The sequence below is a fragment of the Leopardus geoffroyi genome, chromosome C3 (assembly GCF_018350155.1).
Source record: "Leopardus geoffroyi isolate Oge1 chromosome C3, O.geoffroyi_Oge1_pat1.0, whole genome shotgun sequence".
NCBI lineage: Eukaryota > Metazoa > Chordata > Mammalia > Carnivora > Felidae > Leopardus > Leopardus geoffroyi.
Window position 1 is genome coordinate 90,455,386 of NC_059338.1, and position 27,179 is coordinate 90,482,564.

A 27,179-nucleotide genomic window follows, 5' to 3' on the forward strand; every position below is an offset into this window, starting at 1 on the left:
TATAATTGACATATAACATTATATAGTTTCAGGTGTCCAATAGAATGATTCTATATTTGTATGTATTACAAAATGATCGCCATAATAAGTTTAGTTAACAGCTGTCACCATGCATTAACTACAGAATTCATTTTCTTATGATGAGAACTTTTAAAGATCTACCCTTTTAGTGACTTTTAAACATGCAATACAGTATTATTCATTATAGTCACCATGACCTGTACATTACATCCCCATGGCTTATTTATTTTATAACTAGAAGTTTGTATCTTCTGACCCCCTTTGCCCATTTTGCCCACTCCTCACCCCCCCGCTTCTGGGTCTATGAGCTTTTTTTTTAGGTTCCGCCTATTAAGTGAGTTCATTCCGTGTTTGTCTTTTCTGTCTGACTTATTTCACTGAGCATAATGTCCTCAAGGCCCATCTATGTCGTTCCAAGACATTGTTCTTAAATTCCCACAATTGTCCCACAAACTCTGATTACAGGTTGTTGCCATTAAGATTCAACTCCCTTGAGATCCGTAGGCAAGAACTGGGTTTTCATTTTATTTTGAAATAAAATGAAACAGGAAACTTGATTAAAGTCCTATGGCAGAGGCCCCGAAGTACTCTGAAAGAGATCCTCCTATTTTTAGGAATGTAAAAGGTTTCATCACATACAGGGGCTGGTTAAAAAAGGTTCACACCACCACTCAAATGCTTCAGTCCCTGTTAATTGTAAGTTTCGGAGGGTAACTGAGGTGACTCTGCACACAGCTTGGAAGGAACTAGACCTGAGAGCTGAAGGTCAGGGTTAATGTTCCTTTCCTGTGGGTCCAGAGACTTTGGAATTTGCTTCACTGCAGGGATAATCTCACTGGCTCTCTCTTTCTTTTTAAGCAGCATTTTTGGAAATATAATTCATAAACCATAGAAACTCACCCTTTTAAACTGTACATTTCAGTGGTTTTTATTACTTTCATGGCGATGTGCAAACAACACTGTAACTTTGGAACATTTTCATCACCCCCAAACCAGACTTCATACCCAAAGCAGTCACTTCCACATCACCTGACAACCACTTATCTACCTTCTTTCTCTATGGATTTGCTGTTCTAGATGTTTTATAGAAATTAAATCAGGGGCGCCTGGGTGGCGCGGTCGGTTAAGCGTCCGACTTCAGCTCAGGTCACGATCTCGCGGTCCGTGAGTTCGAGCCCCGCGTCGGGCTCTGGGCTGATGGCTCAGAGCCTGGAGCCTGCTTCCGATTCTGTGTCTCCCTCTCTCTCTGCCCCTCCCCCGTTCATGCACTGTCTCTCTCTGTCTCAAAAAATAAATAAATAAATAAATAAATAAATAAATAAATAATTAAATCATACAATATGTAGCCTTCGTGTCTGGCTTTTTTCACTTGATATTTTCAAGGTCCATTCATGTTATAACATGTGTCAGGACTTCATTCTCTTTTATTGCTGAATAAAATTTAATTGTATTGGTATACTTCATTTTTTTTACCCATTCATCAGTTAATCATTCTGCTGTGAACATTTGTGTACAAGGTTTCATGTAGGCATATATTTTCAGTTCTTCAGGGTATAGCTAGGAGTAGAATTGCTAGGTCATATGATAACTATGACAAACTATTTTCCAAGGTGGCTGTGCTTTTATGATCCTATCAATAATATATGAGGATTCGCATCCTTTCCAACACTTGTTATTGTCTGTTTTTAATTTTAGCCATCCTAGTGGGTGTGAAAGTGGTATTTCATTGTCATTTTGATTTGCATTTCTCTAATGACTAATGGTGTTGATCATCTTTTCATGTATTTATTGTCCATTTATGTATCTTCTTTCTCAAAATGTCTATTCCAATCCATTGAAAAATGTGGGTTATGTGTCTTTTTACTGCTGAGTTGTAAGAGTTCTTTACGTATTCTGTATACTAGGCCCTTATTAGATATTGATTTGCAAATATTTTCTCCCATGCTATGGACCACATTTTTACTTTCTTGCCATCTTGACAATGATGTCATTCAATCTATGAATGTGGGTGTCTTCCCATTTATTTAGGTCTTTCATAAGGTAGTTCAATGACATTCTCTAGTTTTCAGCGTACAAATCTAATACTCCTTTTGTTAAATTGATTCATAGTAGTTTAGACTTTTTGATATTATTGTAAGTGCAATTGTTTTCTTAATTTCATTTTAGATTTTCCATAGCTAGTGTACAGAAATACAACTGATTTTTAAAAATATTTACCTTGTATCATGCAACCTTCCTGAATTTCTTTATTTGTATAGTTTTCCTTCAAGTTTTTATTTAAACTCTAGTTAGTTAACATGTACGGTAAAATTTGTTTCAGATGTATAATTTAGTGATTCCTCACTTACATACATTATCCAGTGCTCATCTAATAGTTTTTAAAGGATTCATTAAGATTTCTATATACAAGTTTATGTCATATATAGATAGCTATATTTGTTTCTTTCCAATTGGAATGCCTTATATTTGTTTTCTTGCCTAATTGCCCTGCCTAGAAGTGCAGTGTTGAATAGAAGTGGTTAGAGAAGACATCCTTGTCTTGTTCTGGATCTTAGGGGGAAAGCATTTAGTCTTTCACCATGAAGTTAGCTGTAAGTTTTTCACAGAAGTCTTTTATCAGGCAGAGGAAATTCCCTTCTGTTTCTAGATCGATGAATGTCACTAGCTCCTGTTTGCTTGCAAGGGGAATCACAGAAATAGCAGTTCTGCTTCCTCTCCAAGAGGGCACCGTTGTGCTGCTAAGCATGTGATGATGGCATTCTAGTAGCAAGCATAAACTTCCTTTTAGGTTTGTGTTTATATTCAAACAAATTTCTTGAGTTGAAGCTCAAATTCTTGGGGCTTTCCAGTCCAAATAGAGGGTCTTTGTTATTGTAGTTCAAACTTGTGCCTTCAAGGCTGTCCCCAGAGTCACCCCACCCTTTACCAAATAAATGCTGCTCATTTTCTCTTGAGGTTAGAGAGAATGTGACAAGGGGTTTGTAACATCTCCACCTTTAATCTATACATAATCTCTCTAAAAGTAAAGGAATTTTCCTAGAACCTATGTCACTGCTAAGCACCTGTTATGTGCTCAGTTCTTTGCTTAATGCTGAGAACATGATAACAGATGTAGTCTTTAGCCTCCTGTATGTAATAGTGTCTAATATTTGCACATTTTCTAAGTTTCAAGCACTGAGCTACTTGCTTAACATGCATTATATCAGTTGGTCTTCATATCAACCCTGTGTTATAAGAACTCATGTTATTTTTATTAATAATCCATAGCTTTGGGAAGGCTGTGAATTGACTCAGATTTGGATGAGTGCCATGGAAAGAGAAGGACTTCAGAGCTGAGGAACACCATGAGGAGGCTGGAAATTTGGTTGGACTCCTTAGGGGAGGAGCTTGGCTGGAGTGAAAGATTCTGTCACTTGTCAATGAAAGATCTGGCCTGGGGGTAATTTGGGTCACATTTTGGCATGTATGTATATATCTGAATACTACAACAAAAGGTTGGATTTAGAAAAGTAGGTAGGGGCACCTGGCTGGCTCAGTTGATCAGGGTCATGAGTTTGAGCCCCCCGTAGGACGTAGAGATTACTTAAATAAATAAAACTTTTAAAAAAGTGTTTAAATAGTGGAATTAACTTGGTTATTGTCTTTGTTTATTTTCACAAATTGCACTCCTTGAATGTCCGGTTTTCTGACAAAGTACTGTAGGGAGAAGGGGAGGTGGCTGGTCTGATAGGATCTTGGCTCCCCACTCCCTACTTAAAGTAGAGCAGCTCTGCATTTAGATGTTGGTATTCATTTTAAGATTTTCTTTGAAACTAAGGTTTCGCTGCTTCAAAAAGTGTTACAAATCACTGATTAGCCCAATAATCCTGCTTTACAGATGAGGAAACATGGGCTTGAAGTCACACAGCTAGTAGTAAGAGAGTAAGGATTGAAGTTCCAATTTGAATTTCTTGATATCAAGTAATTCCTTCAACAAACATTTATTGCCTGCCTGTTACATCCCAGGAAAGATGCATAGCTCTGTGAAGCACAAGAATGACTGATCCCTGCATTCAAAAATATCACAAGGGACAGAGAGGCCTAAAAACGGATTTGTAGACAATATGGGAGCAGAGTGGAGGAACCCATTGCTCTGCACAGGAGAGGCAAAATCGGGAGGGAGGGGGGCACTTCACAGAAGAGTGACACCTGACCTGAATCTTCATGAATATGTTGGAGTTTGCCAGGGAGATTAGGTGGAGAAGGGCATTCTAGGCCAAAGCAACAACATATATTAAAGAACGGATGTGTCACAGGGTACAACTTAATCAAGGCACAGCAAATATTTCTCTAATTAAAAAATTTACCATTTGCTAAGCATTCTTCTGTGCCAGGCATTGTGCTAGGCAATTTACATGGATTATTCCATGTAATACTCTTAAGATTCCTATGAGCTGCATACAGATGAGAAAACTGAGTCTTAGGATGGGGAAGTAATTCGCCTAAGGGTCATGTAAGGTCTCACAGTTAAACAGTAGTAGATTTGAATCCAGGCAACTTGATTTCGAATTTTTAAAAAATATTTTATTTTCGAGAGAAAGAGAGAGAGAGACAGAGTGCAAGCAGGGGAGGAAGAGAGAGAGGGAGACGCAGAATCCAAAGCAGGCCCCAGGCTCTGAGCTGTCAGCACAAAGCCCGACGTGGGGCTTGAACTCACGAACTGTGAGATCATGACCTGAGCTGAAGTCGGACGCTTAATTGACTGAGCCACCCAGGTGCCCATAGGCAACTTGATTTTGGATTTAGAATCCTATTTGCATTGCCAAGGGGTTTGGATTTTATGCTTTAGGTCAGTGGTTCTCAAACTGGCAGCAGAATTTGCCTGGTGGGCTTGTTAACACAGATTCTGGGCTCTACCCACCCTGCCCCCAAGTTTGTGATTCCATAGATCTGAGGTAGGACCTAAGGATTGCGTTTGTAACAAGTTTCCAGGTGATTCTGTTCCAGGTAGCCCCCAGGATCACCTCTTGAAAATTGCTGTGATAGGGAACCACTGAAGGTTTTGAGATTGGGAGGAGCATCATCAAATTTGCATCTTACGCAGGGCCCTCTGGGAATGAATGGGAATGAATTAAGAGAGGCCTGAATGAAAGGGTGTTTGAAGGGGGCAGAGGGTGCAAACAGGAAGGGCAATTTTGAGGCGAACTGCTTATGCATGTCCTGTAGAATGAGGATGAAGGGAGAATCTAAAATATTCACATAGAGGGGCGCCTGGGTGGCTTGGTCGGTTAAGCGTCCGACTTCGGCTCAGGTCATGATCTCACGGTCTGTGAGTTCGAGCCCCGCATGGGGCTCTGTGCTGACAGCTCAGAGCCTGGAGCCCATTTCAGATTCTGTGTCTCCCTCTCTCTCTGCCCCTCCCCTGTTCATGCTCTGTCTCTCTCTGTCTCAAAAATAAATATTAAAAAAATTTTTTTTTAAATATTCACATAGAAGGACAATTTAGAGGGGCGCCTGGGTGGCTCAGTTGGTTGAGCGTCCGACTTCAGCTCAGGTCACGATCTCGCCGTCCATGAGTTCGAGCCCCGCGTCGGGCTCTGTGCTGATGGCTCGGAGCCTGGAGCCTGCTTCTGATTCTGTGTCTCCCTCTCTCTCTGCCCCTCCCCCGTTCATGCTCTGTCTCTCTCTGTCTCAAAAATAAATAAACGTTAAAAAAAAAAAAATTAAAAAAATTAAAAAAAAAAAAAGAAAGACAATTTAGATACTAAGAACGCTCAGCAAGCCCTGAGAAAGGATGGTAATAACTGTAATCAATAACAAGACCCGGTAGACATGGTGTCTGATGAGAAACAAGAGATGGAAGGATTGCAGAAGGTTTCCAGGAAAAGAAAAGAAGCTGGAAGGTGAACCGGTTGTTTGGGTAGCTGTGTGCTGCATGTGTCAAGTTGAGGCCCCCATGTGGTATAGTACAGGGATGTCATGCCACAGCGGGAAGAGGACTAAGCTGGCTTAGGAGATCTGGTTCCTCAGACCTGGCTCAATCACTTACTGTCCCGCTTTGGAGATGTCACGTAGTCTTTGAACCTCCATTTCTTCATCTGCAAGTGGAACTGACAGGAGCTTCTCACCTGCCCATGTGAGAGCCTAGAAGGCAAGGGTGGTGAAACTCTTTTCTAATTTTTTTAATGTTTTATTTTATTTTTGAGAGAGAGAGAGAGAGAGAGAGAGAGAGTGGGGGAGAGGCAGAGAGAGAGGGAGACACAGAATCCAAAGCAGGCTCCAGGCTCTGAGCCCGATGTGGGGCTTGAACCCACGAACCATGAGATCGTGACCTGAGCTGAGGTCAGGCACTTGACCAACTGAGCCACCCAGGCGCCCCTGAAACTCTTCTCTATAGTGTCATACCCACCCATCTGTGGCGAATATCACACAGTGCGCAGTACAAAGCGGACTCACACATGAAACCAGGAGGCTCTCACACACACCATCTCGCCATCTCGCCAAACTGTTACAACCTTCTTCCACTCGCCTGGAAATTTAGCATGCAGCTTGCAGAGTAGCTGAAAAGAAGTAGACAAACCGACTTTCAAGTTTTAAAATGTACTGTAAGCTAGAGTTAGCAACAAAGGTGAGTTATTTCCAGGCAGTAATTCCTTTTAAACCTCAATTATGAATAAATGTATTTTCAGTGTTTAAAGTCCAAAGGAACTTTAAAACAACTGCCTTAAGTGGTTTTTAAAACTACTGACATGTTTTAAAGCTATTAGCCGTATCCCTTATTTGAACTAAGTCTAGAATGTTAGCAAGTGGATATCAATCTCCACGTCTTTTTTGCAATCCAATTAAACCTTTAGGAGTGACTTTACTGAGTACTGTATGTCATCATAATCCAATTACATATTCATTAGCTCAGGAGTCACACTTCTTACTTTCCTGCCCCTGAACCCGTGTACCCAGTTCATTAATGGACCTTTTCCCCACCTGCCCCAGTTTTCTCCCAATCCACCACCATGGCCCTCTTGGTGCAAGGTGTCACTAGCTTTTTCCTGGATTACTTCATCATCTCCAAACTGATTTTCTGTGTCCATTCTTGACTCCCTGCACTACATGTCCACACCATACATAGATTCATCCTTCAACATCGGAGTAATTTTCACCTGCTTAAGCTCTTTTAAGGCTATCCATCACTTATAAGGCAAAGACAATAGCAGCCAACATGACGGACGGAGCCCCACACGAACTGGCCCCTACTAATGCCTTGACTCATTTCACAACACGCCCGCTTTTGCTCTTGCTGCTCTAGTCCAACCAGCTGTCTTTCATATCATGGGTGTGCTGTGTCTCTACCCCACGTGGAAACTTTGCACACCCTGTTTGCTCTGCCTAGAATCTTCTCCCGCTCTTATTTAGTTACTCCCACCTACCCTGCACATTAGAACTCAACTGCTACTCCACAAAGTCTTCCATGATCCTCCTGACTAGATCAATCCAGAGTTATATGTTCTCATAGCAGTGCTTACCTCTACCTTTCTGCACGTAATCAGTTGAGATCGCACATTTATTTCTGTGTCTATTTGATTCATACGGAGGGCAGGGGGCTATGTTTTGGTTCAGCTCCCCATATAGTACTAGTGCCAGATCAGTGCTTGGTACACAGTAGGAGCTGATGAATATTTGTGCAATGAATGAATATTCTTAGAAGATAGAGATTGTTCTGGTGTGGGGGCTTTACGCTTAGATCCACTGGGAATAAGTGTCATGCATAGAAGTTTACGATGTAAATTGTAGTCATTGAAAGATGTGCCGGTGTTGATTTCAGCTTTCAATTGTGTAATAACTAATAACACAAGTCCTGTTTGCATTTGAACAGATATATGCTATTTCTCCACTGGAAACCTCCTGGGACCAAAGATTACCCATAAAACTTTGCATCTGTGGTTCAGAATCTTAAGTGGTGTCTACTTTATACAATCTGTGGTCTTGAATTGTGGAGCAATTGGGCCAGCTTGTTCCTCCATTAGCCATCATAATTTTTTGCTCAATTCAGATTGGTAATCCCCTTTCGCAAAGACTGCTGTCCTGTTTTTATTCTGAATTTTCTAATAGCCAGCAACCACAGCAGAATTAAAAAGCAAGACTTAGCTCAAAGAGTTTTAAAATGAAATAGGGAGAAGACCTGTGGGTATTATTTTCTTATTTGCTTAGTGTATGTGCTATATTTACTGCTCAACGATACTACTGAAAAATCAGGCGGTTGGTAATTGTCTAACACTAAAGTTTTAGAGCGTTCTGGGAATGGTGTTAAGTCAAGACACCATCATGCAGTTAACTCTGCATAATGAGAAACTGGATATAGATAAAGTTTGAAGCAGTTTATGAAAATTTTATAATTACTGCAGGTGGCAAAAATGACAACCGTCAATTATCTATCTCTCAAATCTCATTATGAACCTCAAGCCCTCTTACCTTAATCAGCGCTTGGGAACAAGGATCCACAGAACCATTTCATGAAAAGATAGACTGTGCATTAGTATAAATGCAACTACTGTAGTGCAATTAAGCAATACACACACTGCTGCTTTGTGCCACCAGCAAAGTAAATAAAATTCTGTTTTGCTGCTTACAGTTTGGAGATGATTCCCATGGAGGAACAGCCATGGAGATCTAGACTTTAATGTCCAATCAATAGTGAATGCTCTTAATAATATATGAAAATTACATTAGCATTAGACCAAGCAACTCAACATCCAGGGCATAAACAAATTGATTCAGAGTAGTTTCTTCCAGTGCTCTGTTTCTCTAAATGTGCGCCTTACGTTACTTATGTCAGAATAACCTATCGTGCCAATTCTTGTCTGACTTCTAGAATCCTTGGTTTTTCTACCTTCCCCCCTAGACCTATTGAATCCAAATCTTGGTGAGTAGACCACAAGCACACACATTTCAGACAAGCTCCTGAGGTGATTCTTATTCTCGAGAAAGCTTGAGAACCTCAGAATGATTTCTAGGGCCTAAGACTGTTGCAAGTTCTGGATTTCCTTCTGCCAGGGGGCAGTGTTCTCTGAAATGTAGCTGGATTAATAAACCATTCTGGAAGTTAATTTTAGTCTTTCTCAAACGCTTTCTTGTTTACTGACCCAACTATAGGTGACATTGTTCCAAAATCTTAAACACCAGATAGATGGACTTTCTCAGTTTGGTTTTGTTTACAGAAGGTTTTGAACGATATTCCAATCATTTAGCTGAATTTCTAGACCTATGGTATTTATTACCAGACTTTTGGTTTTCTCAGTTTTAGATAAAGAAGGGTAATTGTATTTTGTAGTTGATTTGATGCCCGAGGTAGAAACTTTGGTCATCCTCCTGCCAGTTAATTTATAGGGATGTTTTAGTAGTAAGATTCTGTTTAACTAGGGTTGGATGGTGTGTGTGTGTGTGTGTGTGTATGTGTGTGTGTGTGTGTGTGTGTGCGCACATGTGTACTTGTGTATGTGTGTTTTTTTAATGAGTTCTGTGTGCATAATGACCTGAAGACAAAGTTCTTTGACAGAGCAGTTGACGGAAATAATGCCTGAGCTCAATCCTCTTAGATAATTGGTAACAAGTGCTGTACAGAAGCCAATTATGGATTGACTATTACACTGAAGCCTTTTTTCTCTGCACAGCTATGCTGCATGTCAAAAAAAATTAATGGATGATGTTCAGCTTCTGAGTCTTTTTTTTTTTTTTCAAGGAGAGCCTTCATTATCCTCAAGCTGGGTTTCTACACTCAAATGTCAGATAGAATCTAAAGTTGTTGGCAAGGGCCGAGGAGGTTAGAGAGAAGGGGAGGCAGGTTTCAGGGGGAACGTTTGGAACATGTGGCACACAACACAAGGCAGTCGCAGGCCTTTGCCTTGATTTTCCTTTTCGGTTTATAGTTTTCTACTATAAAAGCCAGGGTCCATCTTGAACTTGAACATCAATAGTAGAAAAATCTTACATGCGGTTAACATCTTTCATAAGACTTGCTAAATACCCATCTCCAAATCATTTCAGTATGGCACACAAACTAAAGCAAGGGACTTCCCTAGAAAAATCCATAAGCCTGCCATCTCCACAAGAATACAAGACTAAAAGGATTTTTAGAAAGGCAACTTCAAGTTTGGCAGTGCGTTTTCTTTTTCTCAATTAGCCGTTACTGAATTCTAGAATATATAATGAAAGCCAGGCCTACTGTGTAATCCACAGTGCTTGCTTTCATGCTATCATGTTTTATTTGAGCAGAGCCACTGCTCCGTTAGTAATCTGTTGCATGGTAAGTGCTGTATTTGTTTATGTACGCACATATGCTCAGTGCGAGATTAATAGTGCCCGGGCCTGGTGCGGGGAAAACCAAAGGCAAGCCTTCTTCCCTCATTCTGAATCTTAAAAACGTATAATATTTAAATAACTTTCAGATTTAGAGACCTCAATTTCTTCTAGAAGTCTCCCGGTTGCCAAATGCTTAGTAAAGAAAGTTGAACATTGGCAATAGCCTTGAAGGACACCGTGTTTGGTGACTGGATGACAATATAACTGGGAAATCATCAAGGAAACGATGTTTAAAGCTAAATTCTGGCTGCCATTGAGATTTCCTTCCTAAATTCGATCACTAATAAAGCTGCCCCATCCAACCCCTCCCCCCCGGTCCCCCCCTCCCCAAAACCAAGCTGACAGTTTTTTTTAGGGAAGAAGAGCCAGGCTCTTCTTATTCTGTCCTTCCTCACAGGGCAGAAGGACTCTCTACTGCTTAGCTGGCAATTCCCAGCATTTTGATAAAAGTTACTTCTCTAAACTCTAACAACAACATGGGGAAAAATAGTGCTATCTCTTGTGTTCGTTACAGTCCTGGGAGATTTTATTGTGAGAAATATTTGAGTAGTCGGGAGTAGCTGAGAATGTGGCAGTAGGGACAGGGTCATTTAAACTGCCAGAAAAAATAAATACATGGGAAAGACAGGGAAAGTTATTAGGTTTATAAATTATAAAACTTTCCTTGTTTAAAAAAAAATAAAGTCGTGAGGTGGACTACATTGAATAACTACATTGTAAACCTTAAAAGCTTAAAGCTGGTGGAAACCCTTTTACGGCTCTGTTTCATTTTTATCGGATCAAATACATTTGGTTTCTTTTTTAAAAACCATGTTTTTGTGAGGGAAGGAAAATGAACATGCACTGTTATTGGCCACAGCAACATAAGAAACCCTCATGTTACCAGAGGAAACCACATGAAAGTGTGTGTGTGTGTGTGTGTGTGTGTGTGTGTGTGTGTGTGTGGGTGGTGTGTGTGTTAGGGGCGGGACCGATAAGGGGGTGGAGAGAAGGAGAGGGGTGTTTCAAGCCTCTTAGGCTCAGAGCTGCCATTTGTGAATCAATCGTGATGAAATCAAGCTCCGGACAAATCAGGGGAGGTTGTCAACCTCCCAGGTGGGATTACTTGTAGTTAATAGACTGAACTCAGAGCCCCAAAAAGCAGTGCATTCAGTGTAGGCAAAAGAGAACACACTGCAAAAGGCTTTCCAAGAACCCTCTGCCATGGCAAGGAGGAGTCCGGTCCAGTCCTACCAGGTAGGAGAAAGATGGCATGGGGGGAAGGACTTGATGTTAAGAATCAGTTCCTGATTTGCAATTTTGCTTTTTGTTTTAAAAATCCAGACAGTGCTTTACAGTGCATTTTGGAAGTTGTAGGAGTGGGTGGTGATGTTGAAGTCCTTTCATTTGCCTTCATATAATTTGATTCATTGGTTTGACACCTCAATCTCCCTATTCCCTTAGGTAATATCCCTGTTCACTTTTGCTGTTGGAGTCAATATCTGCTTAGGATTCACAGCAAATCGAATTAAGAGGGCAGAAGGCTGGGATGAAGGGCCTCCTACAGGTAAGTGTAGTGACTATCAGCATTTTCAGTCCTTTTACAATATTATGGACTGGATAATCAATAGAAGCTCATTAAGAAATGCATCTTTAAGATAATCTTGCGGTATAACTAATGTAGTCCTAGTTTTCTTTGGAATAAAACTAGCTGTGTGTATAATTCAGGTGAGAGAATGTGGTTTTAATTAGAGAACATTTATGCTTGCTTCGTGATAGCAGGCTATTTAAATCTTTGCACTCCGATATTTATAAATGTTAAGATAAAATTAAAACTCTTGTGAACAGACAAGGCTAAGATAGAAGTGGTGAGAACAGGTGCTGGTTTAATATTGCAGATACATGAATTTGATTTCTTGGCATGTGATACAGGATGTAGTATTTTTCTCCAGAAACTTCTGACCCAGAAAAAAAAAAAAGAGGAATGGAAGTTAAAAAAAGTAGTGAACTGTCTTTCTTTAAAAAATCTTTTTAACACTTATTTATTTTTTTTTTTGAGAGAGAGAGAGATAGAGTGTGAGTGGGGGAGTTGCAGAGAGAGAGGGAGACACAGAATCTGAAGCAGGCTCCAGGCTGTGAGCTGTCAGCACAGAGCCCGATGCGGGGCTTGAACCCATGAACCGTGAGATCATGACCTTAACTGAAGTCAGACGCTTAACCTAATGAGCCACCTGGGCACCACTAAGAAAAGCTGTGAACTGTCTTTCTGAAACTTCAGAGTTTAGGACTATGAAATCAAGATTTAGCTAAAGTAGGAAAAATATAAAAGAGAGGAGGTGCTTTGAAGAACTTACAGGATTCACTTGCACTCAGTTTTTTCTTTTGGCATAAGGAAAGGTAAGTTTTAATAGTGTACCTTGACTTAACTAATAGAACCAACGTGAAAGAGTTTCCTTTTACAATACACTGTGCCGTAAGCAGTGTGGGAATTCTTATAAAGGAGCTCCTTGTGCGAACCGAGGGGGCTTAACTGACCAGGTCTTAAGTAATGAGTTGGTTAATTTCCTGGGAATTGGAGCTGCTGATGGTTTTATAAATAAAAATTACATATTAAGTAATGGGTACTCTAGGGGGCAATATTTTCTTGACTTTTTCTGACATCTCAGCATGTTTGTCTGCCTTCCTGTGAATTTTGAATTTTTCTGTTTTTTTTTTTTGACTTGACTAATCTAAAAGACTATATCACCTGTCTCTGTTTAGCCAGCATGAGCTTTTATTAACCACCCTATGCTACATATATTGATGGAATACTAGGTCTTCCTTACATCAAGTAAGTTGCTTTTAAGTCATGCCAGAAAGTTGAAAGAATGATATTAGAAGGAGTTTAGTGAGTCAAAGTGGGGTGTGGTCAGGGTGAAAAGTAAGAAAATAGATCATAAAAATTGCACCCCCAGGGAGCCAAATGGACAAAATGATTTGTCTTTTCTGTTGGGGAGGGAGAAGAGAGGAGATCACCAGGCTGGAGAATCCTGTTTTTATTGGTAACAAATGCTGTCTTCAAAGACCTCTTTCTCTTGTTCCAGACGAGTGTATCTCCCATTAACACTGACTGTAACTGTGCAGAGTGGAAGGGGGATCGGATCCTAAGTATGGTCGTGTGGGCAAGCTAGCCGCTTGAGAGCCCACTTCTGGTTCTTTCCAATGCACCTTAAAAGGAACTTTTCTTTCTGTTTCATATTAATGTATTACGTCAGCCAAAACTGATATTAAAAGCTGTTTTCATAATGAATGTGTAAATTCAAGTCACTCATTATTTTCAAAGTTGACTTTTTGGGAAAACAGTCATGAAATCCCTGGACTAGCATCCTGGATCCATGTAACTTGCTGTGTGGCCTTGGGCAAGTCACTTGTGACATCTGTTTCCTTAGCTGTATAATGAGAAGCAGGACTAGATGATTTCTTTCTTTCTTTTTTTTTTTTTAATTTTTAAAAATGTTTTGTTTATTCTTGAGAGAGGGAGAGAGAGAGAGAGAGAGACAGAGCATGAGTGGGAGAGGGGCAAAGAGAGAGAGGAACACAGAATCCGAAGCAGGCTCCAGGCTCTGAGCTGTCTGCACAGAGCCTGACGTGGTGCTTGAACTCAGAAACTGTGAGATCATGACCTGAGCTGAAGTCAAACGCTTAACTGACTGAGCCACCCAGGCACGCCAGGACTAGATGATTTCTAATTTTCCTTATGGATTTAAAAAAAAAAAAGCTTATGATTTCCAACCATTCTGTTTCATTGACTCTTGGGATTCGTGTGCACTCTACAGGAGAACTTGCAAAGTATAGAACAGATTTATTAATCCTTAAATATATTTTGTGTGTAATTATCTCCCTGTGTTATAAGAAACAGCTATAAGAGCTAATGAGCCTGTGTTATTTCTGTAAAAATAATATAATCTATATTATAATCTATAAATCTAAGTGATTTTTTTGGATATTTTTTAATGTTTATTTATTTTTAAGAGAGAGCGAGACAGAATGCGAGTGGGGGAGGAGCAGAAAGAGAGGGAGACACAGAATCCCAAGCAGACTTTAGGCTCTGAAAGTCAGCACACAGCCCAACACGGGGCTCAAACTCACCAACCATGAGATCGTGACCTGAACTGAAGTCGGATGCTTAATCGACTGAGCCACCCAGGCACCCCTAAGTGATCTTAAATATAGTACCAAATATTTGCTTCTCAAATTATTTAGTTAAATCATTGATTGTTTTAGGCCTTTATGGTTATCTTCTAAAATAATTTTTAGTGAAATTTCTACCTTTATGAAGCTTTGTTGGGATACAATACCACTTAAGTCTGAGTTTGGGGATTTTTGGTATGCCTGAACACTTCTTATTTTTAATTTTTCTGTTGCTATAGTTTACCGGCTTTTCAGGCACTACTCTGGTTGCTTGCTCCTGAATAAAGACCAGAGATGTACTTTGGAAACTGGGTGAGAGCATAGTACAGAGAGTTGAAGCATTTTCATCTCTTTTAAATGTTCTCTGTGCTTAGAAAGGGCCACCCTCATATAACACATGTGGTTGGTGATTCTGTCAGCAAGGCCTTCGCATCAGAAAACACTGGGTGAACTGTTATATATGTATTAGGACAAGATAGTAAGCAGAAAGGCAGCCATGCCTATTTTCAACAATGCTTTCATGTTCCAAAGAAATCCTGGGAAGTTTAGCAGTTCAAGACTATTTCACCAAATGGAACACAAAGGGTATTAATATATAGCCAACTTCCCACTGACCAGAGCAAGATCTCCCATTTAAAAGCATGTTTCTTCTTGCTTAGTCAATGTAGTTCCTCAGAGTCCTCAACAATAGGTGAGAATGTTCTACACACAGGCAGACCCTCAGTGCTGTACTATGGACTGGGGTGTTAGTTTCAAGGCTGTGTCAGTGCAAACAAACCGTTATAATTAACCAACTAGCACACTTGTTAGCTGGATTTATTGTTAGGACCCAGTGATCTATTGGAAGTAATGGTAGAACAGGACTTCTTCTACCAGATGATAACAGATCTATGAATTTATTACAAGATCGGAAATGAGCGAAGCTAATTACGGTTCTATTGGGTAAATATAATGGGCAATCAAGTACATGGGATGGCTGGAATAAATTTTCAAAGAAAATGTAAATAATAAGTCCAAATCAGTTTGACATCTTTGTCCCATACATCCAGTGTAGCCAGCTTGATTTGCCTTGATGATTGCGAGAGAATGTATATATATGTGTGCGTGCGTGTGCACTCATAACTATGTGCATAGGTGCACGTTTGTGGCGTTACAGTGGAGTCTATTTTCCTGAAGCTTATGATAAATGCCCTTTCAGTCTGTAGATGGAAGTGGGATATTACCTGAAATATAAGCAACATACTTGGAAGACACAGAGAAATTGGTGAACTTGTGAATAGCTAGCAAGTAGAGATTTGAAAGCTCAATTCAACTCACTGTCATTTTTAGTGGCTCCAAAGTTTAAAAGTATGTGGATGGGAATAAAATTCATGAGTAAATGTGAAGTGAAGAATGTCGCTTGATGAGTAGAGTGTTTCTTTGTGAATCACAGAGAAAACAACAATGGTAATAGGAATGAGAAGGTGGGTTCATCTGAGAAGTTTGGGGATTTCATTCTACAATGAAGAGCTTTCTTGATGACGGGATAGCAACACATAGGAAACTGCAAAGCTGACAGATAACTGTGACCCTGACCCTGCGAGGAGACCTCTGTCATGATGAAGGTCATGTTATGGGGCTTTATGTTCAATCTAATGTAGAGTCAGGGGACATTTTAGAGTAAATGAAATAAAACTATCTGAATTAGAATCTAAAAAAGAGACAGCTTTTTCAGTTTTTTTGTTTGTTTTTTGTTGTTGTTATTGTTGATGTTAAATGGAGCTCTGGAGTAGGGATTTTTTACTTCCTTAACACTATACAGAATCTTCTGTCTTGTCTGCATAACCAGAAATCTCAGTCCTCAGTGGAGTTCCACAGAGATTCTTGAATGGACAAATTGTCCCAAATCATGTCTTCATCAAATTCATAGCCTACGTACAAAATTTGAAAAATCCTTTGTGAATGAGGACAGTACTATAGTTGTATTCGGATAATCTAAAATTTTAGCCAGGCCCTGGCTATCTCAAATCAGGCTGACAGTTCTGATTTTCCAAGCAGGAAAATGGGGATAATGTTGCCTCATTATCGGAAAAGTTTTTTGAAAACAAAATGCCATATTAGGGTTGGAGGGAATATAAGGTGTTAAGTATGTGAAGCTAAGTTTAATTTATCTTCACTTCTCTTTGAAGGCCAGTGTCTAAATTTTTACCTTTTCAAGTGGACAATACTGTGCTTTCGATGACAGCGTTTCATCGTTTGGGAGCAAATTTGCAACCCAATCAGACATATTCTACTGATTACCATCATAAATGCTACTTGAGAGGTTTAAAGTCGAATTAGAGTTTTTAATCTCTTTTATTTACATCACATAGAAATCTCTTTTCTTGTAGTTTATGGGGTCCTTCTACATGAGAATGTTGTGTTTATAAACGCTTTAAAAGTCCTGGTGTCTGAAAACTTCCCAGGTGGACCTATTTACTGAAAAGGTTGTCTACGAAATCTGGTTCGGAAGCTGAGGAGGAGGAGAGAACAGAGAGGCTCCGGGAGTGGGTGCTGACAGGAACTGATGTATTTTGGAAGCCGAGGTCCTGACACACAGGCCTGTACGTAAGTGCGGCTCACTATGAGATGAGGTCGAAAATATCAAGAACGAGTGGCCACTGCAACACAAGAAACTATGGCCAGAAAGGATGAGTCATATACTCCAGAAGGGGCAGAAGACAGTATGAAATGCTAGAGTTGGTCAGCGTCTTGAATGTCATCCATGTTGACCGCCTCCTTTCCCTGTGGTTTGTACTTCAGACGGGCAGGCAGACACAGGAGAACCAGTTCTGTTTCAGTGCCCTTGAACAGGAGGCAGCAGAGCCACGCAAGGCTTTCCCCTCACTTTTAGGAAGCACTCGGGCTGAGGACCACGGAGAACGGGAGGAACAGACGGGGTGCCTATCTCAAACCCTGACCGCAGGACCACGCAAAGCTTCGAAGAAACGATCTTCCAGCTTTTAGGAAGCTAAATGTTTTCAAACTTAGGTACCGCTTCCCTCACTGACGGTCATCCAGATCTGAAAAGTTCCATTTTGCAGAGGGATTTAGAGGAAAACATGATTGGGAGTCCGGGATGAAGTCATGTTTGGGTCACAACTCTTGTCATGAACTAGTTTCTTTCCAATAGTCTATTGAATCATCTGTAGGTTTTCCACATGTAAGTGGCACCAGAACTCTACAACACTGCCTCTGTATATGTATGGTAAGATGGAATGTTTTAGATATCTTTTTTAGGCTTATTTATTTTGGGGGAGAGAGAGAGAGTGTGTGTGCACATGCACAAGTGGGGGAGGGGCAGAGAGAAAGAAGGAGGGAGGAAGAGAGAATCTCAAGCAGGCTCCACACTGTCAGTGCAGAGCCGGATGTGGGGCTCAAACTCACTAACCCTGAGATCATGAGCTGAGCCGAAATCAAGAGTTGGACACCTAACCGACTGAGCCACCCAGGCGCCTCTAAGATGGAATGTTTTAGAAATAAGATTTTACTTAACTGAGTGAAAATAATTTTACTTGTTTCTATCAGAATTATGAATTTGAATGGAATAAATCATGTTTTTACATTGGTGTCTTTAAATCATGAAATGCTTCTGTGAAAAATAAGGAATACGTAGCACTTTTTTATGCCTATCACAGATGTATGTATAGACATGTTTTAAAATTTGAAGTCCCTATTTTAAGAAAACATATGTCTGTATAGACTGTAACATTTATTTTTTAAGATTCTGGAACTGACTTGCATCTTAGAAGTAAAATAACATTATTTAAACATGTAGCAAGGGGCAGCAAGGGGTACCTGGGTGGCTCAGTTGGTTAAGCATCCAGCTCTTGATTTCGGCTCAGCTCATGATCTCACGCCCTGTGTCGGGCTCCACGGGGAACAGTAGAGCCTGCTTAAGATTCTCTTTCTTCCCCTCCCTCTCCCTCTGCCCCTCCCCCACTAAAAAGAAAAAAGAAAGGCAGCAATAGAATTTGAATCTCATAAAAGTATTGGCAAATGTGTCATATGAAATTCTAAACCTCCATACTTATCACACATCTTTAAAAAAATTTTTTTTTCAACGTTTATTTATTTTTGGGACAGAGAGAGACAGAGCATGAACGGGGCAGGGGCAGAGAGAGAGGGAGACACAGAATGGGAAACAGGCTCCAGGCTCTGAGCCATCAGCCCAGAGCCTGACGCGGGCCTCGAACTCACGGACCGCGAGATCGTGACCTGGCTGAAGTCGGACGCTTAACCGACTGCGCCACCCAGGCGCCCCTCACACATTTTTGACTGGATCCTTTTGAGATGTTTTTGTCTTTTGTCTTCCTTGTTGGTTCTGAGATCCTGTGGAAGTCTCAGTATTTGTGAGACACAAGTTCACTGATCCTGCAGTTTTCATCACACCGTTCAATAAATTATAGAACCTGGGTTCTCAGATTGATAGTCTTCTCTTGATTTAGGTCAGGTAAAGGAAAGCTTTACAGATTTTAGAATTTAGACTTTTATAAGTAAGAAAATCTTTCTATATTTAGCCATGGAACCAGGTAGAGTAAAAAGAGAAATTCTAAAATCTGTCCTTAGCCTGGCGTGGGGATGTGAGACCTGGTCATGGAGTGAAAAAGCCAGAGCCTGGAGGATGAACAGTAGAACCACGAAAGCATTGGGACCAGAGCTTGTCATGAAAGATGGCAGGGGTGAGGTAGGCCCTCCCTGGAAAGGTGAAGTGCTGTTATTCTATTCTTTCACCTGATTTTATCAAAGGAGGTACAGAAGTTCAAATTCTGGAGACTATTGGATTGGAAGAACTATGTGGATCAATTCACCTGCCCATTTCTCTTCCTGCTGTTGTCAGCTGAGTCCATGCCGTCCAAGAATGAATTTGGTATATGTGTGCCTCACCCGTACAGACCCGGGAATTTACTCTTGCTTGAGGGCTGTTGGTGAACCTCGAGTCCAGCCTTTTTTATGATCCATATCTTTGCAGGATGAGTATAAGTGCAACTCTTTCTCAACAAAGCTGTCTTCTGTTTAAGGTGTGGCAAAGCAGATTATCATTAGAGGGAAGGCTATTGAGCGAGAGTTGATTATTTTCAAGAGCAAAGTGAGGGATACACTTAGAGAATAATCAATGCTGTAAGCAAATAGTAAAAATCACGTGGCCAGCATGGATGGAGAAAGGTTTAAAAATGGCTAAAAATCCAGACAGATTATTTTGAAAGTAAAGAAAGAAACAGGGAAGAGATTCTGAGGGGGGAGAAAGCAGAGGGCATGATCGGAGAAATATTCCAGGTGCAGGCGGGGACGCCATAAAGAGAAGACGGGACGAGGAAACACTTGTAAACATAGTGCCTTTGGATCGCTTCCCCTTATGTTAGCTATCAGCATAGCCAAGCAGATTGATGTAAGCAGCTCACGGGAATGAATGCTGCTCAGAATTTATTAGATGGCTACTGATCCTTAAAAAGGGAATAATTCAATTATAAGCGTTTTTCTTATCTTTATTTTCGTCATAGGGCTTCCTCTGCTTTCACTGTTTCCACGTCTCATCCCCACCTCCCCCCACAGTTTCTTATGGCCAGCATGCATTGTTGATAGGTTGGCCAAAGTCAATAGAAAAGTCTGTTTTTGAACCAGAGGTAAGGAAGGCACTGGAAGCCTGATTATTTCCTAAACGGAGCTGGTGTGGTTTGTATGTATTTCGACATCCCAGAATCAACCATGCAAAAGCGTTTCACATCTCATGGTCTAGTGAATCTGTTTGCTTTCCTTGAACTGATCTGATGCCATAAAGGCCAGGATTGGGCGACTCTGATTTTTAAAAGGACAAAGGACTAAGGGATGAACCGGATGTTCAGGTAAATGGCTTCAGTGAACCTGGAAATGTTCTATAACATCTGTTCTGCCCCTGCTTCTTACATTTGCTTGTTTTTAAAAGTAATGCCTAATTATTTTTAAAAATAAAAAATTTATAAACATAAGGGAATAAAATTATACATAGCATGTCATAAATAATATTTGTTAGGATATTTATATATAATATGTTATATAATAGATACTTTATACCCCCCCCACATATATATACATACATACACAGAGATATAAACATATATGTATGTATGAGCGAAATAGAAGTAAACAAACAGACGACTGCTCAAATGTAATTCCTGTAAAGAGTTTCTTGTGAGGAGGGTGGGAGGTGTGGGGGAAGGTTATTGACACCTGCATCTTTTCTCAATGCCACTGCCCACCCCCTCTCTTCTCTGGCTCTAGCTCTGTTTTTATTTTTATATTTATCTCTATCCTTATTGCTCTCTCTACCTCTATTTTTCACATAAAATATATAATATTTAATACTATAACACTGTTCTGTGCTTTGCTCTTACAAAAAGCAACTTGTACATATATTTTACAGACCTTTCCATATTAGCCTACACAGTTCTGATTCACTGTTTTTAAGGGCTGGGTACTATTCCATTTATGGATACAGTGATTCTTTCTTGTACAAATATCTCAGTCAACTTTCTCAAATATATACAAGAGAGAAATTCCTAGTAATGAAATTTCTGCAGGGAAGATCCATGGGCGTTGTGTCTGTTTTACAAAAATTTTCATTCCTGGCACCAGGTATGATACTGCTTACACTTTCCATTCATCAGAAGTTAATTATTTTGTAAACTAGGATGAGGCTACAGCTTAACTTTTTCCAGTTGGCCAGTAGTTATTCCAGCACCACTTACTAATTAAACCTTTCGCCTGCTGATAATTCCTTCTTTCTTTCTCTGACTTATAATGTTGCTTTCCTTATAAATACATTCTCATCTTTGTGGCCCTTTTTCCCATCCCCATCCCCAGCACTCATCTAATTCTTTCCTACCAAGCTGTTTTAATTATTTAACTTCAGAATATATTTGACTACCTAGTCTTCACCCAATGACTTGTCCTTTTCAGTTTTGTTTCATTTTCATATATTTATTTTTTATAAACCTTTAATATCCTCTCCAGTTTCCAAAAAATCCTCCTTAAATTTTTATTTCAGTTGCATTGAATCTTTAGGTTTATTTAGGAAGGACTGACATTTTTATAATATAAACTATTTTTTTTTCTCCAAGATGGTATATCTTTCCATTTAATTCTATCTTTTGAAATATCTTCTTGTGGCATTTTAATGTGTTCTTCATGTAGGTCCTACACATGTCCTAGGAAATTTATACCTAGATATTGTATCTTTTAGCGACTATGATGCATGGAGCTTCCTTTTAATTTTGGGGCTTAATTGGTTATATCTCTCAAATATGTGGACTTTTCATCTCGCTAAATTTGTTTTTTTCAGATTTTTGGCTGATTCTAATCAGATCATAGAAAATAAAGAAGATTTATTTTTGACAAGCTGAGATTTTGGTGTTTGTTTTTGCGTTACTCTAGTTATAGGTGTAGATTTAATGGCTGGAAGAAGTCTTACGATTCTTTTATTTTAATCTGGTATGGTCAGACTGTTCTCAGAACATTTACGCTCCGTTCTCCTTACAAAAAGTTATGGATTTTCAAATAGGACAATGAACTCTTGTTTCTAAGCGTATACCTCGATGTTCTCTTCTCTGTTGCCATCATTAGCATCTACAGAGACACTGACTCTCACAGATTTGTAGTAAGAATAACTGTAAACAGTAAAATAAAACCAATAGCCAACATTTGTTGCACTCCCTGTGTCTGATAGCCTGCTAAGTGTTCTGCTTGGACTGTTTCATTTAATTCTCATCATAATCTCAAATTACTTTCGTTAATCCCCCCACTTTACCGATGAGGAAACTGGCACCGGAAGTTTAGCCACCTGCCAAGGGTTCAGAGCTAGCAGGTGATGGCACCAGACTGCTCAGCTAGAGTCTGACTGCATCATCACACTGTACTCCTTCCCAGGGCCACCTCTCCACAGTGACGTGACCCATTTCCCAATCTCATTGCCTTTGCCTCTTGTATCTTGCAGTGTTATCAGACTCCCCCTGGACCAACACCTCTGGATCTTGTAAGGGCAGATGCTTTGAACTTCAAGAGATTGGACCCCCTGATTGTCGTTGCGATAACCTGTGTAAGAGCTACAGCAGTTGCTGCCATGACTTTGATGAGCTTTGTCTGAAGACAGGTAGGTAACTTTTGAGTCCTCTCAAGACGAGGCCCTCTGCTGTTATCCTCCCTGGCCTTGCCACCCTGCTTTGGCCAAACCAAACTGTGGGGTTTAGTTTTGCTTCTTGAATGATTGTCGATTGCATTATAAGTGTACCCCGTGTGACTGTTGTTTGCATACGAGACCTACCCAAAGGAGGATTTTTGCAATTGCAGTCATTATCTACTGGTTTCGGAAGTATTTATGGCCAGGCTTTCCCCCCCCCCCACCCTTTATCTTCATCATTTCTATCTTTTGCTGTCAACTCCCACACTCACTGCTAGGGCACCTGGGCTGAAACTGTGAACATTCTTAAGGGTTGGGTTTTTCTGCTTTAATTTTAATTTTTTATTTTTGCTTTCCTGCCCAGTTTATAGCATTTGTTTTATTTCATCTTATTATGTGGTAACTATTGGTCTACCCTGATGTAATTCCCCATTCTCTGTGCAGGTGGAAAGTTGTTATGGAATTCTAACATGCTCATGGGGTCACATGCTCAGGGTAGTTCTTAAATATTCCTTTACAGTCTTCCTGACCTTTCTTTCCATGTCTTCTATACTGGAACCATCAATAGAACATATGAGCTTCTGAATGTGCATGAGTTGAGAAGAAGCACCTTTGTAGACTTTTGCCACTACACCTTCCCTGGTTCCACATCCTGACGCTTTACAGGACTCTGGAGAGACCTGGTAGGCTCTTGGCCATGCCTCTGGGGCAACATCGTATTCAAACTCTCTGAGAAAGATGACCATCAACCCCGTTCTTAAGATCACTAGAGGAAGAGATTTAATAGCTTCCTTGACAAGTTGTTACTGGTTTTTGAACTTTTATAGTTTAGATGATTCTTTCAAAAATCTAACTCATCTTTGATATTAGCCTTGTTTTTCTAATAATATCATTAGAAACAGAGACATTATTCTCCTTTCCTAAAGAAGTAGCCCTTGATTCATATGAAAACCAGCACCAGCTCCCTTACTGGTTCTGGTTTGTTTGTTTTTCCCCCCAAATAAGGACAGTTTTATTAGACTGTTTTCTGTATAATACATTTTCCAAACATGTAGCCATTTTTTTTCTTGTTACTTTCTTTTGGAATTTCTCCCAGGTTCCTTAGTTGTGGGTCTGCAAACTTAAATGCTGAGAACCTTGTAAACTGAACATATGGATGGAACAGATGTTCTAGTTGAGTTCTTTGGCTCTAAAACATTATTTCAAACCAGCAGCCTGTGATTGCTTGGTGCCGGGAAACTAACTGATGTTGTGTTTCGTCTCTACCATGAGCATCTGGCCTCTGACACGTCATTTCAGATGCCCGGGTTCCTGATCTTGGGGCTCCTTGCAAAGTTTCGTGGATGTCCTCATTCCAGCTTAGCTCTCTTGGAGTGTAGTTCATGCCTCTCTTCCGAGGTTCAATAAATATGGACTTTAATAACATTTTTAAAGTAGTTTATTTTCCTTTGTACCAAGAATAACATATGCCAAATGTGGAAGAATCAAATATCAAATAATAACAACAGGTTGAAGGAGAAAACAAAAGTCTCTGAGGGTCTACTCCAACAGCACAAGCACTCTCTAGAGATAAGCACAATGTTTCAGTGCAGACCCTGACTACTCTGTGTGTATGTGTATTTATATGAGTGTGTGTGTGTGTGTGTGTGTGTGTGTGTGTGTTTGTATTATATACACCTGTGCGAGGGTGTGTCTGCCTTTTGCATGCCTACACAGTATTCCATTGAACAGATGCAACCTGCTTCATTGATCATCATTTAGATTTTCCCCAATTGTTGTTATGAACAATGTATTAGTGAATATTTTTCATGTGTATTTGTATTTTTTTCTATCTTCTTTAAGATAATTCCCCAAGAGTGGGAGTTTGAATCAAAATTTATTTATTTATTTATTTATTTATTTATTTTTAAGTTTATTTATTTATTTTGAGAGAGAGAGTGCATGCACGGGGGTGGGGGGGGTGGGTGGTGGAGGGGGAGGGGGAGGGGGAGAGAGAGAGAGAGAGAGAGAGAGAGAGGGAGAGAGAGAATCCCAAGCAGGCTCTGCATTGACAGGGGTGCTTTATCCCACGAAGCATGAGATCATGACCTGGGCCCAAATGAAGAGTCAGACGCTTAACCAACTGAGCCACCAGGTGCCCCTCAAAGTGCAAATTTTTATGTATATTACAAAATTATACTTCGCAATGTTTCTGTTCTTCTCGAAGGCACAAGAGCCTTCCACCACTCCCTTTTCAACATGTTCTCACTTTTAAAATGTATTTTCTCATTTAAAAAAATCTTTTTTATCTTATCTGATAGGTAACACTCTTATTATTCCATAAGATTAAATGTTTTTTCTCTTTATAGCCATGTTTGCTGTGAAAATTATAGAGCTGACTGACTCATACCTTGGTGTAGTTCACACTGAACCCTGACTTTTTAAAATTCCATTCTTACTCAAAGCCAGTAGTTCCTCAATAATTTTAGCTTGTTAATAGTGATGCTTTTTTCTAAACAAAGGGATTTTCTTATATACCAGGGCAAGAATAAAAGCATATTGATTAAGAGTTATCCTTGAATTGGGGGGGAAAATCAGTCAAAGTAACCTTGGAAAATTGCTAACCATTGGGAATAGCAGTTCCTGGATAAAGGAATTCCAAGCATTTAATCTGTTTGGGAATAGAAGGCAGAGGAAGTAGGGGATATCAAAAAGCAGAGAATGGAATTCGGATACAAAGGTAATTCTAAGAGTGGAAAGTCAACAGTAGTTTCATGGTTTTCTAGCATGGCAACGAATACCTCCGTATCCATTTATTCACTTAGCAGAGTGTCTGTTGGTAGAATATTGTTTTAAAATTTTTTAAATGTTTATTTACTTTTGAGTACAGAGAGACAGAACATGAGCAGGGGAAGAGCAGAGAGAGAGAGAGAGAGGGAGACACAGCATCCGAAGCAGGCTCCCTGCTCTGTGCTGAGCTGTCAGCACAGAGCCTGACGTGGGGCTTGAACTCACCAACTGTGAGTTGCTTCCTAAAGTCATTGCCTTCTACTTATGACAAGTTTTAAGAGATGAAGACCTCAAGTATCCTTAGCTCAGGAGGGCTTTCTTGACCATTCCACGTCAAGTAGCATCCCCTTTCCACCCTATCACTATCAATACCATCCGGTTATTTCCTTCATAGCACTTAGCACAGGCTGAATTTATCTTGTTTTTGCTTATGGTCTGTCTTTCCCAGTTGGAAAGTAAGCTTCATGAAGATATTGTGTCTTGTCTTTCTGTTCTTCACAACCTCCCCAGCACCTAGAACATGGAGAACATAATAGAAATATTTATTGAATAAATGAATTAATTATAAAGTTTCTCAATACATCAATCCTGAATTTAAAGAGTCATATTTTATTTTCATGGTAATTTGCAATGAGATTTAATGAATGTTCATGGAACACCTAGCATGGGCCAGGCACAGTCTCGGGCATCGGAGAATCAGTGGTGAAAAGAGAGATGTGATTTTTTTCTTTTCTGCTTTGGAGGTTCCAGTCTAGTGGATGAAAAGTCAAACCAAAAAGTACAGCACTCTCTTTAAGATGAAAACAATTTTCTAAATATTTTCTCTTGATAGAGTTAAGCCATGATGTTCAGACAGAAATCTGTAACTCACCTACTGGTCTCCTTGAGAGTAGGGACTGTGATCTCTCACTGTATAGGCAGGGACCACATTTTGGTCAATGGTTGGGACTGTGAGTGTTGTTATATCCCTTTATATTCTACATGCCTGTTTCAGACTTTAACCTTGGGTTGCAACTTAAGACAAGTAGAGGCCATTGGGTTACATTATCATTTGTATTTAAATCCAGCTCACTAGAGTCCAGTAAAGCCACTTTGGGAAATAAAAGAGCCCAGCCAGCTATGTCATGACTATGCCTGTAAGGATAGAAACTCCTGTCACAAACCTTACATACCATGCATTTTGCTGGGGTTTTCAGTACAGTTCATAAATGGTAAGGGTTCCATTGTGCCAAAGGAGCCCAATTATGTTTGGCTTTGTACTCTGATTTGAAAAATTAGGAATTCAACCTATTTATAAATCCTCCAAATATCATCTAGGCCTTAGGCCAACTCTAATTTCACAAGCAGATTAAATGACGTGGGATTTTAGCTCTTTTTGTTGGCAACGCCTGTAAGCAACCGCGGCCTCTTTCGTTTGGTTTGTGTGAGGGAGTGAAAGTGTTTTATTGTGCCGATTTCAGCCGGCGGCTGGGAGTGTACGAAGGACAGATGCGGAGAAGTCAGGAACGAAGACAATGCTTGTCACTGCTCAGAAGACTGCTTGGCCAGGGGAGACTGCTGTACTAATTACCAAGTGGTTTGCAAAGGTACATGTTTCCGTGGGTTGGCTGGAGCTCTGAACGAGTAAAAACTGGAGATGCTCCAAGGAATCTTGGATGTTGTGGATATAACACCTTGGATATGGGTTTGGGAGGAAGGAATGAGTTGTGTTTTTTAATTTCTCATGTTTCTTTCTTAG

General features: G+C 40.1%; 1 protein-coding gene across 18 annotated transcripts in view; it reads left to right on the plus strand.

Moving 5' to 3' along the window:
* The window catches only part of ENPP2 (ectonucleotide pyrophosphatase/phosphodiesterase 2), a 112,475-nt gene that overhangs the window by 20,276 nt on the left and 65,020 nt on the right, over window positions 1-27,179 (plus strand). For 14 of the 18 annotated variants that reach the window (XM_045453818.1, XM_045453822.1, XM_045453819.1 and 11 more), the window contains exons 2-4: window positions 11,797-11,899; window positions 22,490-22,645; window positions 26,902-27,027. In XM_045453818.1, coding sequence (XP_045309774.1) covers window positions 11,797-11,899; window positions 22,490-22,645; window positions 26,902-27,027 — 385 coding nt within the window. Of the gene's footprint in view, window positions 1-11,412; window positions 11,590-11,796; window positions 11,900-22,489; window positions 22,646-26,901; window positions 27,028-27,179 lie in introns of those variants that run through there. The other 4 variants (XM_045453820.1, XM_045453824.1, XM_045453829.1 and 1 more) reach the window with 3 other exon arrangements.